This window comes from Mandrillus leucophaeus, unplaced genomic scaffold, assembly GCF_000951045.1.
Source record: "Mandrillus leucophaeus isolate KB7577 unplaced genomic scaffold, Mleu.le_1.0 Scaffold377, whole genome shotgun sequence".
Taxonomy (NCBI): Eukaryota; Metazoa; Chordata; class Mammalia; order Primates; family Cercopithecidae; genus Mandrillus; species Mandrillus leucophaeus.
In genome coordinates, this window is record NW_012103998.1 from 1,737,944 (window position 1) to 1,755,240 (window position 17,297).

Here is a 17,297-nt window from a genome sequence, read left to right on the forward strand (position 1 = left end):
AGGATGGTCTTGATCTCTTGACCTTGTGATCTGACCGCCTTGGCCTCTCAAAGTGCTGGGATTACAGGCGTGAGCCACCTCTCTCAGCCAATAGCCCATATTTTATCCCCATCTTTTTTTTCTTGAGACAGAGTCCCACTCTGTCGCCCAGGTTGGAGTGCAGTGGCACAATCTCGGCTCATTGCAACCTCCGCCTCCCAGGTTCAAGTAATTCTCCTGCCTCAGCCTCCTGAGTAGCTGGGATCACAGGCACTGGCCCCCATACCCAGCTAATTTTTGTATTTTTAGTAGAGACAGGGTTTCACCATGTTGGCCAGGCTGGTCAGGAACTCCGTACCTCATGTGATGCGCCGGACTCGGCCTCCCAAAATGCTGGGATTACAGGTGTGAGCCACCGCGCCTGGCCCTCATCCCCATCTTAGTGGTAGCGTGAGATGACACTGCCGAATAAAAAGGCAGGCAGTGTGCATGGAGATGATCAGAAGCTGTTCTTCTTCCGCAGGCAGACTCAGAAAATAAAGAGGAAGTTAGTCCTCTTGGGTCGAAGGCTCCCATCTGGATTCCAGATACCAGAGCCACAATGTGTATGATCTGCACAAGTGAATTTACTCTCACCTGGAGACGACACCACTGCCGGGCCTGTGGAAAGGTTGGCGAGGATAACACCCATCTCCATTGTGGTCTTCACTGTCTCCAGGCTGTACATAGTGAGGAAGCATATTTCCCCTCGTAAACCATTATAGTTCAAGAATAACAATAACAATTATGTTAATGGTAGAAAACATGAATGGTGTTTTCTCTAAATATTTAGGGGCAGGGGGAATCTTCTTAGTGAACTTCCACCCTCCTACTTCAGAGTTACATTAGAACATCAGTAATAAATAACTTTGATTCAAAAACGAAATCTAACAAATCCACAATTAAATCAGCCCTCACATTTACAGCTATTATTTAAACTGCATCTCTCTAGTACTAAGTATCTATAGTATTCAGTAGGGGGAATGTTCAGCGTTGAAGTTATCCCTAGTGATGTTTCTAAGCCTTCATGATCTCATTAGTAAAATGGGTGTAGAAACAGTGACATCAGAGAGTTACTCTAAAGATTAAATGAGGTTCTATTTAAAGAGCATTTAGTATGGAGCCCAAAAACTTGGTAGAGGAGCAGAGACGTGGTCGTTGCTGCAGCAGTGATGATTATGATGGTGACAATGATGGTGATCAGTATACCTCACAGGCTTTTTTGCATGCCAGGTACTGTTCTAAGCATTTTGCATGTATTAATTCCTTGACTTTATTATTTTATGTAGTCAGCTCTCTGTAAGTAATCATCTGTTGCCCCTTCATCTTTCAAGGGTGGTACCATGCATTAGTTCACTATATGCTTGAACTCCTTAGAGTTGTTATTGAGACAAAGTGAGACTCAGTGACTCTGAAACTGTTTTGAAAAGTGGATGGCACTGTAAATTGTAACATACTTTATGGTTTGGAAACACAAGTTATTCTAATGAAATTAATGGAGTAATTCCAATGTGTTTTCAGATTGTATGCCAAGCTTGTTCATCCAATAAGTATGGCTTAGATTACCTGAAAAATCAACCAGCAAGAGTATGTGAACATTGTTTCCAAGAACTGCAGAAATTAGGTAATATATAAGTAAAGATTTAACCGAAAAGTCCTTTATTCCTCAGATGTTTTCAAACAACCTTCTGACAGAAACACTTTCGGTACATTAGCAATATGATTGTTGATATTTATCTCCAAATTTATAGTAAGCTTTCTTAATCATATTTTGTTGTAATTCTGGGAGAGGTTGGGCTGAAATTTGGTTTTAGTCTGTATAAAAAGTTTTGCTAAGAAAACTGTAGAAATGTAATTACAGGGTAAAACACTTGAAACAGTAAAAGGGAACTTTAACTTTCAAGTAATTTTGAAGTCTCTATAGTTTCACATGATAGCGTGCTCATTACAAATCATTTTACCTATATGTAAAGTAATTCTCTGTGGAAGCGTATTAGGTGGCACTTCGTTAGCTTAATTCTAGTCAGTTGAACTGATTCAGTGAGATTTTAATGTACATCTGAATGTGCAGCTTTTTGACCAAACACGAAATGATACTTCCTATTTCCCTGCTCCTTATTTGTAGGTGTCCTCCAGTAAAATGAATGCAGCTTAGCAGGACTGCTCAGGTCTATGTTTTGGGAAAAGATTTTTAGTTAAATTCCTGAAACCTGTAGGATCTAAATTTTATTTATTTATTTACTTATTTATTTTGAGATGGGGTCTTCCACTGTTGCCCAGGCTGGAGTATAGTGACGCAATCTGCAACCTCCACCTCTCAGGTTCAAGCGATTCTCCTACCTCAGCCTCCTGAGTAGCTGGGATTACAGGCACACGTGACCATGCCTGGCTACTTTTTGTATTTTAGTAGAGATGGGGGTCTTACCACGTTGACCAAGCTGGTCTCGAACTTGTGACGTCAAATGATCCACCTGCCTCAGCCTCCCCAAGTGCTGGGATTACAGGCATAAGCCACCACGCCTGGCCAGGATCTAAATTTTTAAAAGTCTGTTCTTCATTTCCCTGAAGGATAGCTTTTTATTAGCAAGGAGGAATTTCTAAGTGGATGACATGATATTTCAGAGTGCACATATTTCTAGATTAATAATTTATTGTCTGTATACATTTTCCAAGAAGACCCATCCATCTCTTCCTTTATGTTCCTCCCGTTAGTCTGGGTATATGGTATAAACTGCAGACATTCAAAATTCGTCTTTGAATTCTCCTTCCTCATCACCTATATACATTTGGTTACTAACTCTTGTCAATTTTATCGTCAAAAATCTTTGTCTTGATTTCTCCATCCCAGCCCTAATAAGGCCTTTGTTATCTCTCATCTAGACAACTATAACAATTTCCTAACAGGTTTTCCTGCTGTTAGTCCTTTCTCCTTAGTACTGCCAGATATAATCAGTTTTTCCAAATTTAATCTGCTCATGTCACTCCCCAGTCTAAAACATATAAACAACAGTCCAGTTTCCTTCAAACCAGCCCCCTTTTTTAATCTGGTCTCATTATTCTCCAAATAGATGATTTAATTTCATACCTCTCTGCCTTTGCTCACACTGACCTCTTGGTGTGCAGTGTTCCTCCTGTTTATTTTAACCTGGCAAATTCCTACTTATTCCTTCATGGCCAACTTTTATTTTATTTTATTTGTTTGTTTGTTTGTTTGTTTTGAGATGGAGTCTCGCTCTGTCGCCCAGGCTGGAGTGCAGTGGCACGATCTCGGCTCACTGCAAGCTCCGCCTCCTGGGTTCCCTCCATTCTCCTACCTCAGCCTCCTGAGTAGCTGGGACTACAGGTGCTCACCACCACGCCCAGCTAAATTTTTTGTATTTTTAGTAGAGACGGGGTTTCACCGTGTTAGCCAGATGGTCTCGATCTCCTGACCTCTTGATCCGCCCACCTTGGCCTCCCAAAGTGCTGGGATTACAGGCGTGAGCCACCATGCCTGGCCAGCCAACTTTTACCTTATTATCTTCTCAGGTTTCCCTGAACCTCTACAATCAGAATTCATTACTTCTTCATCCATATCCAATAGCCCCGTTTTAACTACTTTGTTCATTGGAGTTGGTCTAGTATCTAAACACTTAACAATACCGGGGTTCTTTGGGGTTTATGTCAGTAGGGAAGGTTTTTTGGATTTTTTTTTAAGTTGGTAGTATAGTCACGTTTCATAATTCTAAAGGCACGCAAGAGTAATCCTTTCACATGGTTTAAAGTTCAAAAAGTATAAAACCATAGAGAGTAGAAAGTCTGCCTTCCACTCAGCTCCCAGCCATCCATTGTCCTTTTCCAGGAGCTATCAATGTTGTTTCTTAGTGTCCTTCCATGGATATTTTATGCAACAGTATTATGGATTTGAATGAAATTGAATTGCAAAATGCTGAGCATTGCCTACAAAGTGTGCCTGGTTTGTTCTAGATCACCAGCACTCCCCTAGGATTGGATCTCCTGGAAATCACAAATCTCCTTCAAGTGCCTTATCATCAGTCTTACATAGCATTCCATCAGGGAGGAAACAGAAAAAAATCCCAGCTGCTCTCAAAGAAGTAAGTGTTTCCATTAAACTTGCAATGTGATAGAGGCTGAATTATTCATATGCATATAATATACTGTTTTTCTTTCATAAAGGAAGATGTCATTTCCCACAACTATTAAGTCATGAATTTTAATACTGATGATGGATGTGGCGGATGCCTCACAGTCTTGCTTGGTCTCCCGTCTGACCTAAGTCATTTAGAAAATGGCTGTTGAAAGGTTTAGAGAACATTCAATAGCAGTGATAGAAGGTAAAGATAAGTTGGACACACATGAATTTTTAAAAATGACTTTGAGCAGGACCCTTGCCAGAGGGAAGAAATCCAACAGAATATTTTGGGCATTTTGTTAGCCTTTACTGATCTGCACGGTTTATTTGTAGGCGTTGGTTGGTTATGCACAGCTGATATCACTGATAGTAGGTTGTCTTTCCTTTAAACTTCCTTTAAAAGAAAATTTTAAATAGTGATAATAGCCTGTATGCTTAGACCTGCTAATGGTGTAATCCACAGACATCGTTGATACCCTATCCCGGTTCCTCAAATTTAAGTGTCAAAGAACAAACAGCATTGCCATTTTGGCTACTCCATTATGATCAGTTTACTAAGGAAGTCCACCTGGCTGGTTTTGTGGCCAGCAGAGTAGTTTTTAATTTGTTTCTCTTGCTTTTTTACTGAGGAGGTGTTCTAGCATACGTAGTGGCAGGAAAGAACTCTAAAAATTTGATCAAGATCATGTTTCTTATGTAAAGTTACGAGTATATTCCCAGTTGAAACACAATGTTTTAGAGGTTCATGGAAATTATAGCACGTATCCATACTCTGTTTCTTGTTATGTCTGAATACTATTTCATTGTTTGTGTATACTACAGTTTATCCATCCAGCTCTTGTGGAATATTGGGTTGTTTCCACCCTTTGGCTATTATGAATTATGCTGATAGAAATGTTCATGTGCAAATTTCTGTGTGGACATATGTTTTCATTTATCTTGGGTATATACCCAGAAGTAGAATTGCTTGCTCATATGGTTATTCTATGTTTAACTTTTTGAGGAACAGGGAAGTTGTGTTCTTATTCTAGTAATGTTTAAAATATTTTTAGAAACTCCTCTTTTTAGAATTACATTTAGAGCCTCAGAAGTCTCAGTAATGGCAGACTACATCTTTTGAGTTGGATTTTTTTTTTTCTTGATTTCAATTGCTTTTGGGGTACCTATGGGTTTTGGTTACACGGATGAGTGTATAATGGTGAAGTCTAAGATTTTAGTGCACCCATCACCTGAGCCTTATACAGTGTACCCAATATGTAGTTTTATAGTCCCTGACCCCCAACCCTGATTTACTTTGTAAATAATCAAATCATTGGAAGAAATGTTTTATGTATCAGGTGATTAAGTTGGTGAACACCAGTTTTATTTTTTAAAATATAGGTCTAGTCATGGCTGTTCAGTATTATGGTTGATCTTCTTGTGTGGCTAATAAACTGATCCTAAATTGGTATAAAGGAGAAATGTAATATATTTTGAGCAACATTAATAACAACTTAGATAAGAACATGGTAGGATTCCAATGTAACTATATTTTAAGCAAAATCTCATTTGAATGTTAAACATTTTAGTTGGGTTTTTCCTCTTTTTTTTCACTGAGATAGGAAACAATTCTAGTTTTTTAAATTACTTGGTAGTCTTTATAAAGATGTATGTATAGAAACTTACTGTTGCTTAACAAATATTTCTAACTTAATGTTAGATCTTGAATTTTCCACTAAACAATATATAATTATTTTCATGAAATTTATAAGAAATTAATATAATTCATCAATTAATATGTGATTAAAGATATACTTTTAAAATTCACAGGGCCCGCCTGTATTAGTTTTCCATTTCTGCGTAATAAATTACTACAAACCTAGCAGCTTAAAACAACATACATTTATTATCTCAGGAGTCCAGGCATGGCTTAGCTGGGCCTCTGCAGGGCTATAATCAAAGTTTTGGCAAGTACTGAATTCTTATCTGGAGGCTCATCTGGGGAAGGGTCTGTTTCTAAACTCATTCAGGTTGTTGACAGAACTCATTTCCTTGCACTTGCAAGACTGAGGGCCCTGGCTTCTTAGTAGCTTTTGACTGGAGGTCATCAGCTCCTTGCCATGTGGGCCTCTCAACATTGCTACTTAGTTGTTAAAAGCCCGCAAGGAAAAAAATTTCTAGAGTGTTTCCTAACAAGACAGGGCCATATATAATGTAGCATGATCATGGGAGTGACATCCTATTACCCTCACCAAATTCTTAGTTAGAAGCAAGTCATAGGTCCTGTCCACACTCAAAAGGAGAAGAATGTACAACAATGTGACTCTCTACGGCAAGGGTCATGGAAAGCCACCTTAAGCGTGTGCCTGCCATACCATTACTAAGGTAGATCCCAATCTTTTTTTTTTATATCTCTACTCCTACATTTTTAAAAACACAACTTTGAATGACCATTATTAGAATCAATAGGCCAGGCACAATGGCTCACATCTGTAATCCCAGCACTTTAGGAGGCCAAGGCAGGCAAATCAACACCAACCTGGCCAACGTGGTGAAACAAACCCTCTCTCTACTAAAAACACAAAAATTAGCTGGACATGGTGGTACACGACTGTAATCCCAGCTACTCCGGAGGCTGGGGCATGAGAAGCACTTGGACCCAGGAGGTGGAGGTTGCAGTAAGCCAAGATTGTGCCACTGTACTCCAGCCTGGGTGACAGAGTAAGACTCTGTCAATAAATAAATAAATAAATAAATAAATAAATAAATAAATGCTTGCTGTCTTTTTGCGTAGAGATGAAAACATTTTCAACTTTTTATGAAGTAAAAATTAGCCTGTTTTCTTTCTGACTATAATTTGGGAAGCAAAGACTGATTCTTAAAATGAGCTTCCTTAACAGAATTTTCTGTTTATTATTCTGTTTGTATGGTTTTTTAGAAGTCCAAAACGTTTTTTAGGAACAGAATTAAAAATTCAAATAATTTTCCCTGATGCCTCAAAATAACAGCAATAAAAAACATACAGTCCCCAAATCCAGCTTTTAGAAAAGCATTTTAGTCTTCTGGAACTATTTTTCCTCACCTGCCAACCCAGAAAACACAGATGAACCCACAAAGAAACATACGCAAACGCGTGCAGGCACAGTTAAACCAAGTAAAATTCTATAACTGCCTCTAACATGGTTTTTTTTTTCTTTTTTATGCTCATGTTAATAGCAGAGTTCAATTTGTATAGTAGCACTTTGAAAATATATTTCATTCTGAAACATTCTGTCATTACAGTTACTGTTTTCAGCACCTATTGGTTACAAATAATTTGCTGTTATAATTTGTCTGAAAACCATTAAACTTTGCATGGGATTTCTTATCTAGGTATCAGCAAACACAGAGGATTCTTCTATGAGTGGCTACTTGTACAGATCAAAGGGCAATAAAAAACCCTGGAAACACTTTTGGTTTGTCATAAAAAATAAAGTACTATATACATATGCTGCAAGTGAGGTAAGATCTGAAATCTAAAGATGAGTAATTTGGGGTTTTCTAATGCCAACTGGAAGTAATTACAGTATTTTAAAATTCGTTTGTTTTACATATAATTTTTTGCTTCGCTTTTGGATGGGGGAAGTGTTGTTGCTGTTAATTTTTAATGTGAACAGTGTTCTTGCTTTGTACCTGGAGAGCTCTTTCTCAAATGTGTTAGGAATTTTCTATACAGAGCTGCAGCCAGGTGCATTGGCTCACACCTGTAATCCCAGCACTTTGGGAAGCCGAGGGGGATGGATCACCTGAGGTCAGGAGTTCGAGACTAGCCTGGCCAACATGGCAAAACCCTGTCTCTACTAAAAATACAAAATATTTGTGGAGTGCCTGTAATCCCAGCTACTTGGGAGGGTGATGCAGGAGAACTGCTTGAACCCAGGAGGCAGAGATTGCAGTGAGCCAAGATCGCGCCATTGCACTCCAGCCTGGGCAACAGAGACCCTGTCTCAAAAAAAAAAAAAAGGCAGAGCTGTGTTTCTTTCTGCCAAGCTCTCTTGGGTGATATTCCCTTTACTGTCATCCTCAGATTGCATTGATCTGACAGCAGCATAGATAAGATAGACTTTTCTGGATGATAAACAATTTCTAGCAGTTTACTCTAGTTCTGTCCTTTTGTCCTATCTGATCACCCTGTGTTCCACCATCCTATGAAAACACTGCTCTAGGGTCCACACTTTTCCTTAGTGGGATCCAGGTAAATAGCTTACTTTCTGCATCCATAAAATGAAAGTAATATAATCACGTGCCTTCCTTGGTTTAGTGAGGATATTGTGAAATTCAGTAGATGTGAACATGCCAAAAATTCTGTGCCACAGTGCCTGGCATGTAGGGTACTTAGGGAGGGAGTGGCTCAATGCATATTGTTGAGTAAATGAAAAATGAATAAGTTGTTAGAATTATTACCTTATATGTGAATAACTGAAATTAAATTAGAGCTATGTAGATCAAGAGTTTTCAAATCTGAATTTTGTCTCAATCTAAAAACGTTTCTCCATTTGTGTGTTTTTAAATTAGGACGTGGCCGCTTTGGAGAGTCAGCCTTTATTAGGATTCACTGTTATTCAAGTTAAAGATGAGAATTCAGAGTCTAAAGTATTTCAGTTACGGCACAAAAACATGTTATTTTATTTATTCAAAGCAGAGGATGCTCATTCAGCCCAGAAGTAAGTAATCTGGCCATATTTTTCTTTTATTTATGAGATTTCAGTTTTTTAATGGTTGCTTGTAAAATGACCTACTTTAAGGCATGGAGACAACTCAAAATTTAAATCAGAAATTCTAATTAGAAAGATTTAACATATTATTCAAACTCTTCAGAATTGTTTTAAAGACAAGGCAAGGGTATCTGGAATATTTTCAGGAGGCAGAGGGGAAAAGAAAATAGGTAGTCCTATATAAAGTATTTTGTCTACACATGACTTCAGAGGAAGCAGCGTGATGCTGCTCTGCTGAAAGGAAGGAAAGCCAAGGCATTTGACCTCTCCTTCTATGAGGGTAAGAATCTTCCCTTGAAACATTCCAGGACTTTGGCAATCCAGCGATTCAATTGTGCCATGGAACAGCAGGAGTTTAAACAGCTGCTCGCTAACTTCTTTGGGGAAAAGGTCAAACACATTAAGAGACTCCCAGGCTGTTCCTAGTGACTGAGTAAAAGGAAATGGCTATCAGTTTAGATGGCAAAGCTGAAAGAGTCTCTTCAGAATTCCAGCAAGAATCTTTACTTAGATGTTATTAGTTTGCTTAACATAGAGATGCATATCTATCTCTGTGAAATTAGGTCTCTTTCGAACAAAATAGTTCAGTTTATCTCTCTTTCATTTGACTCTTTACTTTGGCTTCACAAAATAATACATTTTTGTTTTCAGGAAGAGGTGTTTTCCACAAGCTTAAAAGTGCATGAAAATAAAAAAGAATGCTTTGAGTAAGCAAGGCTTTTAGTTTCTTAAGGCAGTTAAGATTAATGTACCAGGATTGCACACATCCTGAGTACCAGCCAGGCACAATGTTACACACACTCTATAAGACTCTTTTCAGTCTATTTTAGGATATCCAACAGTACATAGCTATTCTTCCAAACATTTTCTTTTGGCTACTGGAGAATATTTTAAAATTATGTCACTTAACTATCTTTTCTATAAAAATTATTTAGACAAAATAGTAATTGCCATAAGATTCTGTCAGATATTAGCTTTCTTATAATTTTCATCTGTATTCATCAAACTGAAAAAAATTACCGCTTTTCAATATATGTCATCTTTTGCTTATGTCATTGAGTTGACAAGATAGAAATGCCACCAAGACAAAATTACGTGTAGTTGGGTAAAGGAAATCAGATTACTTGTAATTTAGATCGACCCAGGCTAAATTATAAGTTTCTCTTTATTAATATCATATGGATTGCTTTCTGAAACACATGACAGACTATTAAAATGTATTAATTTTAGTGGAAAATTTGGGGAGTTTTTTAAAGTCTTGCTATGGCAGTATAACATATGCTGTTTATGTTCAATATTAAATTTTTGAAAATTCCTTAAAATTTGAACTGAATCTGTTATAGGTTGCTTTTACTAATTAAACTGAGTGACTTCAAGTGTTCATAGTTCTCTGGACTCTTCTGTACTTTTTTTTTTTTTAAATAGAGACAGAGTCTCGCAGTGTTGCCCAACCTGGTCTCAAACTCTTGGGCTCAAGCAGTCCACCCATCTCAGCCTCTCAAAGTGCTGGGATTACAGGTGTTAGCCACCATGCCCAGCCTACATAAAATAATAACGTACGAAATGAGATTTCCATAAGAAAGAAAAAAAAGTTCAGAAGTAATTACATTAGCAGTGAGGAAAAAGACTACTCCCAAGTATCTTCTGAATAATTGCAGCTATGTATATTGTCAGGTTAGACTTTGAGACTAAAGAATTTTGGAAAGACATCTGTGAAACTTTGAGAAGCTTTTTTTTTTTTTTAATTTTTTTATCTTTATTTTTATTTTATTTTTGAGACAGAATCTTGCTCTGTTCCCCAGGCTGAAGTTCAGTGGTGCAATCTCAGCTCACTGCAACTTTTGCCTCCCGGGTTCAAGCAATTCTCCTGCCTCAGCCTCCCAAGTAGCTGGGATAATAAGTGCGCACCACCACGCCCAGCTAATTTTTGTATTTTAGTAGAGACAGGGTTTCACCATGTTGGCCAGGCTGGTCTCGAACTCCTGACCTCAGGTGATCTGCCCACCTCAGCCTCCTAAAGTACTGGTATTACAGGCATGAGCCACGGTGCCTGGCCTAGAAGCTCTTATTTAGCATGCAAACTTTTGATCAACACTAGATGCCAGATTCCTTTTAATTGTAAATATTGAAACAAATCTGGACTGGGGGATATACAAGGAAACTCTGGTTGCTAGAGTTAAGGTAGGAGGAGACAGGGAGCTAGTGTTCCTAAAAGCACTGAGTCCGAATTTCAGATAAAAAAGAAGCTGTAATAAAGCCTTCACTGACATATCAACTTCCAAAATAAATTAATTGGTAGCATCAAGACTTCATAGAACTTTTACACATGAAATGGTCCCTTCCTCATGCCTATCAGAAATGAGAAGCACACTTTCCAGGCTAAATTTTGGACCAAATTACCAAATAAATGGTAGTTCTACGTATGCAGAAGGCCACTTTGCTACAAGAAAAGATGTTACTGGCGAGGCACGGTGGCTTATACCTGTAATCCCAGCACTCTGGGAGGCCGAGGTGGGCGAGTCACCTGAGGTCGGGAGTTCAAGACCAGCCTGACCAACATGGAAAAACCCCATCTCTACTAAAAATACAAAATTAGCTGGGCGTGGTGGCACATGCCTCTAATTCCAGCTACTCAGGAGGCTGAGGCAGAAGAATCGCTTGAACCCAGGAAGCGGAGGTTGCAGTGAGCCTAGATATAGATAGTGCTATTGCACTCCAGCCTGAGCAACGAGAGCCAAACTGTCTCAAAAAAAAGAAAAAAGATCTTACCTACGTTGTTACGGTAATGAGGTCCACAGGCTCAGCTGTCATCTATATGGTGTTCACATGTCAGATGATTAGGTTTTACAAATCTAACAGATTTCTCTTCTCAATAGGTGGATAGAAGCATTTCAGGAAGGCACAATATTGTAGCAGTATTGGTTTCATCTCTTCTGTGATTCCAAAGAGGTGGAATTTCATCAGAATGGAGTAAATGCAATTCGAAAATTGTATAAAAATGAACACTGCCAAGATAAAGCCAACCAGACCCTTCATCAAAGAAATTGTTTTGTTAGGTGTAAGCAATTTTTAAAAGGTGTTTGTTTTTTCATTTATGTTATTTATTAAAATTTTGATGTTTACTTAATGGTGAGAATTATTTCTGAGACACACTGAATTCTAAAGTACCATTTCTTTAGAAACCAGAAAAACTATCTTAATACTGTATACTATATTAACTATTTGTGACATAGTCCACACTGTTTTCTTACCTTACTTTGTAACATTCTTACTGGTGAAAAGTCTTTGTAAGGAAAAAACACATAGCAAGGAGCAAATTTCCACAAAGTGCTTGGTTTGGGAATTGTGATTATTATAAAACTGCTGATGAAAAAATGCATGTCTTTGAATCAATACACTTGGATGAATTTTTGTGTCTTTTAGTGGAAAAACACGGCCAGCTTCTACCTCAGTAACTGAACTGAAATTTCAGTAAATTATCGAAAGTATTTCTATTGTTAGGTGCCTCTTTGGCAAGAGTTAATATTACATCATCAAAGAATTATAGCAAAGGGATAGAATCGGAATTGTTTAAAACTATGTGGAGTGAAGATGTTTTTGTTTGCAGAATACCACAAATAACCAACTCTTGGGGCTTTTAAGTCTAATCTTTTAAAAAATCTACCACTTCAAAACAAACATAAATGTATCATTTTTTAAAACAGCAAAATATAGCAAGCATTGTTACACAATATTCCCTGCTATTATAAGAGTTCTGAGCCCAAGTCAATGATGATATTTGTCTCTAAAAGTAATGTTACATTTCCAAAAATATTTTGCATTACAAATGGAACTGGAATTACTATATCAGAAAAAGCACAATTATAAGCCAGTAATAATGAAATTGTATAGTATTCATTTTCAAAAAAGTCCTTTTCTGCCACTTTGATATCCTCCCTCCTAATTAAAAAAAAAAAAAAAAAAATCCTTTCTCCCTTTAAGCAGCTATCAGCACACCTCCTTAGGAAAGATTTAGATTCATAATTCTTCTGGTGCACTTACTGTTTAACATATGCACTACCTTGTACATAAAATTGTTGATTAGCAGAACAAAATGAAATAACACAGTGATAAAAGCCATCCCTGATGTTGACAATATACAATTTATTAACGAAGTTTAAACTATAAATTATCTTAACGGTCATGAGCGGTGGCTCACACCTGTAACCTCAGCATTTTGGGAGGCCGAGGCTGCTGGATCACCTGAGGTCAGGAGATCGAGATCAGCCTGGCCAATATGGTGAAACCCCATCTCTATTAAAAATACAAAAATTAGCCGGTCGTGGTGGTGCATGGCTGTAGTCCCAGCTATTCAGCAGGCTGAAGCAGGAGAGTCGCTTGAACCCAGGATGCGGAGGTTTCAGTGAGCCGAGATGGTGCCACTGCACTCCAGCCTGGACGACAGAGCAAGACTCCATCTCAAAAAAAAAAAAAAAAAAAAAATTAAACAGCAAGGTTATCCATAGAATATTTATTTAAAGGGTGTAAGAATTTTCCTTTCTACTTCTAAATAAAGGATTTCCTAATTCAGTGTGATCCTTAACAGCAACCATGAGGATTACTGAGTGCCTTTCTGGGGCCTTTTGAATGCTATTTGGTGCAGCACCAGAGTCCCTACTAGATCTAGAGTTGGCTGCTATAGTTTTTTGTGGCTATTTCTTGCCATGGAGTCATTTTAAATGTGTTGCAACCTCATACACAATCCTAATGTGCCATCCCCTTTCTGTCATAGCAGGTACACTACACTAAAATTTCTTTGTAGCTCAATTTTATATAATCAAGATCACATAAATAAGGCTTCCATGTTAAAATCGTTGCAGTTTTTAGTGTATTCTTTTTGGAGGCCAAAGTTATACCTTATAAGTGTTTCTCTCTGCTGCATTCAGTCTGGCATTTCGCAAGACAAGTTATGTGGGTTTTCTTTCCCTCCTCTTGAGCTCTCAGCCTTCTGACTACAAGGTTTGGCGTAAGCCTTAGAATCTAAAAAATATCAGCCAGGCTATTCTACCTTCCAAGACCTGGCTGAATCATGAACCAGTTCTAAATCTAAAGAGAGTGAGAGAGGGAAGAAACCTGGCACAAACTTACAGTCTCTTTAATTACATGTAAAATGCATGTGATTGTATTTGCTATTGGCTTAGCCCCATGGAGGGTTTAGAAAAATGTTTAGTCTCTGTGGAAGCTATCCAATTTTCCTTCTCCCAAAAAGATGTTATTCCCCTGCCCCGTTATGAGTCCTTCATAACTTACTAAAGCCGATCAATTGTTATTTATGTAACCTGGCTCATTCAGTGTCAACTAAGAACCTAATTATATGCAATTTATTGTTAAAAAAAAAAAACTATAAAAATATATTTTGATAGCTAATATTTTAGAGGAAAAATGATGTTGGGTGCAGTCTATAAATGGGGAGAAAAGTATAAGTAGTATGTAGATTCCAAGGATACTGTATTTATTATACAGATAAGTATGACTGTGCTTCCATCAAACACTTTTTCAGGTATCTCCTTTTAATTCATAAGGAGGAGAGAGTAGGGCCTTTATAAAGCTAAGCTAAAATGATGCTAAGCATAATGTAGATGAGACGCCAGGCTGAACCAGGGGAAAGCTGGCACTGTTAGTGAGTGTCCCCAACTAGTACTCCACCTTTATCTGTGGCAGCTATAAATGTTTAGGACCCATCAGAGTCCTAAGAAAATGAGAGTAACTATCTCTGGCATCATCCACATTTCCGAACCTCTTTCCAATAGCTTTTCCCTTTTTCTGATGTAGGCAGCATCCCCCTATTGTATTTTGGTTGCCCAAGATGCTTGATTCTTTTGAGTTTTTAGTTGCATTTCTTAAAATGAGATCAGACCAACCCTTGATTCACATGAAAGCTGTAATGACACAACAAAGAGAAGGCGACGGTTTTAAAGTATAATTGTCAGCCGACTGTGTATTTTATATTTGGTTCATAGAATATATCTAGACATGGGGAAAGTCTTCTATTTGGTAATTTAGTTAAAAGGTAAATGTTATATATTACAGCAGATGTTGGTATGTTTTGGAGTGTGCTTCCATTGTGCTTAGGTTTTGAAAAGTTTGAGGTCCATTTTAGTCAAATGTAGTCAATGGGATTTCCAGAGATATATATTCTATTTTTCTTATTGTACTGCACACTCCTTGAAGGCAGATAGTGTACTTAATATCACTGTCTTTCATATTGCCCTAGGTCTTTTTCATTTTTAAGAGACGAGGTCTTGCTATGTTGCCCATGCTGAACTCAAATGCCTGGGCTCAAGCAATCCTCCCACCTCAGCCTCTGGAGTAGCTGGGACTACAGGGGCATGCACCACCAGGCCTGGCTTTCTGGGTCTTTAAAGAGAAAATATTTGTTCAATTGAATAAAGGACAGGATTCTTGTCATCTACAACTCAACACAGCCTGAAAATATCCACATTGTAACCTGGACTTTAGACGATCTCTCTCCACTATCCTGCAGAGCTCCATTTGTAACTACTTTTTGGCTATCTGTATGAGTCCTCAAGGATCTCAGACTTTACATGAATAAAACTCAACTTTCTTCCCATTCAAATCTGCTTATTTTCTTCTGTAAGAGAAAGATACCATTTGAGACTCCAGAATCTGCCTCCAACTCTCAACAAGACTCTGCAATTACTCTTGTATCCTTTCCATCCTCATTGCCCTGCCGTTATTACATAGGCCCTAGTTCAAGTCCTTGTTACTTGTTCCCATTATTGCAATAACTTCTAATTTCAATGCCATTGTGTGATCCCATTTTAAACACTGCCAGAGCAATCTTCCAACAACGTAGCTCTAATCGAGTTTCATCCCCACTTTTACATGCTTCGGTGGCTTTCCCAGTGACTTGGCATGGAATACTTCCTCAGTTGCCATACACTCCAGCTTTGTACTCTGACCCAAACTTTCTCTGTTCACACAGTTTCCTTTTGTTTTCTTCATTCACCCATCCGCATCTCTGACTGCTTATCCAAGACTTCTCTGTGATAGCTGACCCTTAGTCTTTCTCTCCCCTATTCCTCCAGATTAGATCCTGTCTCCTTCCTGCAACCCCCACACAGCCTTTAGTTTATAATCTTTTGTATGGTGCTTAGCACCTTCTATCCCTAAGGACAACTTATGCATTTGAGATTTCCCCCACAGCATCTGGCAGGGTGCCTTGCATGCAGTGGCCACTCAGTATTTGCTGAATTAAATTCCTTCCTATGGATCCCTTCTGATTTTTTTTTTGAAGTGCCTCTAATACACATATCATTCTGGGGCTTTTGCCACTTTTAATGTCATTTTCTAAAGGAAAATCTTATCTATGACATTTTCCCTTATAAGACAGAATTGTTTTGAGTAGGGTTTTTTTTTTTTTTAAAGATATAGTAGGAATTTTTTTTTAAGCCTAAATATCAAATTCCTTTTCCTTTGGGGTGGGCGAAGGAATGAAGGGGGAACAACTTGCTCTTTCATATGAGTTGGTCATAGCATGTAAGAACCAATCTTGAAATAGTTTTTTTCTAAATGACTTATAATGTATTTCTAGAAATACTTTGTACTTAAAATGATAAGTTTGTATCTTTTTGTCCATATAAAGATACTTTATAAATAAAAAAATTAGCATTGTAAATAATGTTAATATGTATTATATTTATACAAAATAAATTTAATATATTTTGTTGGTATGACTTTTTTCCCCCTCAAGACAGAGTCTTGCTGTGTCGCCCAGGCTGGAGTGTAATGGCGTGATCTCGGCTCACTGCAACCTTCACTTCCTGGGTTCAGGCAATTCTCCTGCCTCCGCCTCCTGAGGAGCTGGGATTACAGATGTGCACCACCATGCCTGGCTAATTTTTTGTCTCCCTCAGTCTCCCTAAGTGCTGGGATTACAGGCATGAGCTACTGAGCCTGGCCAGCATCATACATTTAAAGATGAACTTCGGCCAGAGTCACACATGTAAAGATGAACTTCGGCTGGGCACAGTGGCTCATGCCTGTAATCCCAGCACTTTGGGACCCCGAGGCAGGCAGATCACTTGAGGTGAGGAGTTCGAGGCCAGCCTGGCCAACATGGTGAAACCCTGTCTCTACTAAAAATACAAAAAGCCAGACATTGTGGTGTGCGCCTGTAATCCCAGCTACTCGGGAGGCTGAGGCACGAGAACCTCTTGAACCCAGGTGGCGGAGGTTGCAGTGAGCTGAGATCATGCCACTGCACTCCAGCCTGGGCAACAGAGTGAGCCTCTATCTCAAAAAGAAATAAAGATGAACTTCATTTACCTCTTTTCCTGAAGCATAATTAATGGAAACACTTCTTCACCTACAAATGATGTTCCCAAAATGGCTTCTACTTCCAAGTTTTAACA

The 17,297-nt window shown here is 38.3% G+C and overlaps 1 protein-coding gene across 1 annotated transcript in view; it reads left to right on the forward strand.

Moving 5' to 3' along the window:
* The window catches only part of FGD6 (FYVE, RhoGEF and PH domain containing 6), a 159,594-nt gene extending 142,985 nt beyond the window's left edge, over nucleotides 1–16,609 (forward strand). The window contains exons 16-21 of the mRNA XM_011990325.1: nucleotides 503–649; nucleotides 1,540–1,642; nucleotides 3,985–4,112; nucleotides 7,502–7,630; nucleotides 8,684–8,832; nucleotides 11,760–16,609. Coding sequence (XP_011845715.1) covers nucleotides 503–649; nucleotides 1,540–1,642; nucleotides 3,985–4,112; nucleotides 7,502–7,630; nucleotides 8,684–8,832; nucleotides 11,760–11,796 — 693 coding nt within the window. The 3' untranslated portion in view covers nucleotides 11,797–16,609. The remainder of the gene's footprint in view (nucleotides 1–502; nucleotides 650–1,539; nucleotides 1,643–3,984; nucleotides 4,113–7,501; nucleotides 7,631–8,683; nucleotides 8,833–11,759) is intronic.
* Nucleotides 16,610–17,297: the final 688 nt, after the last annotated feature.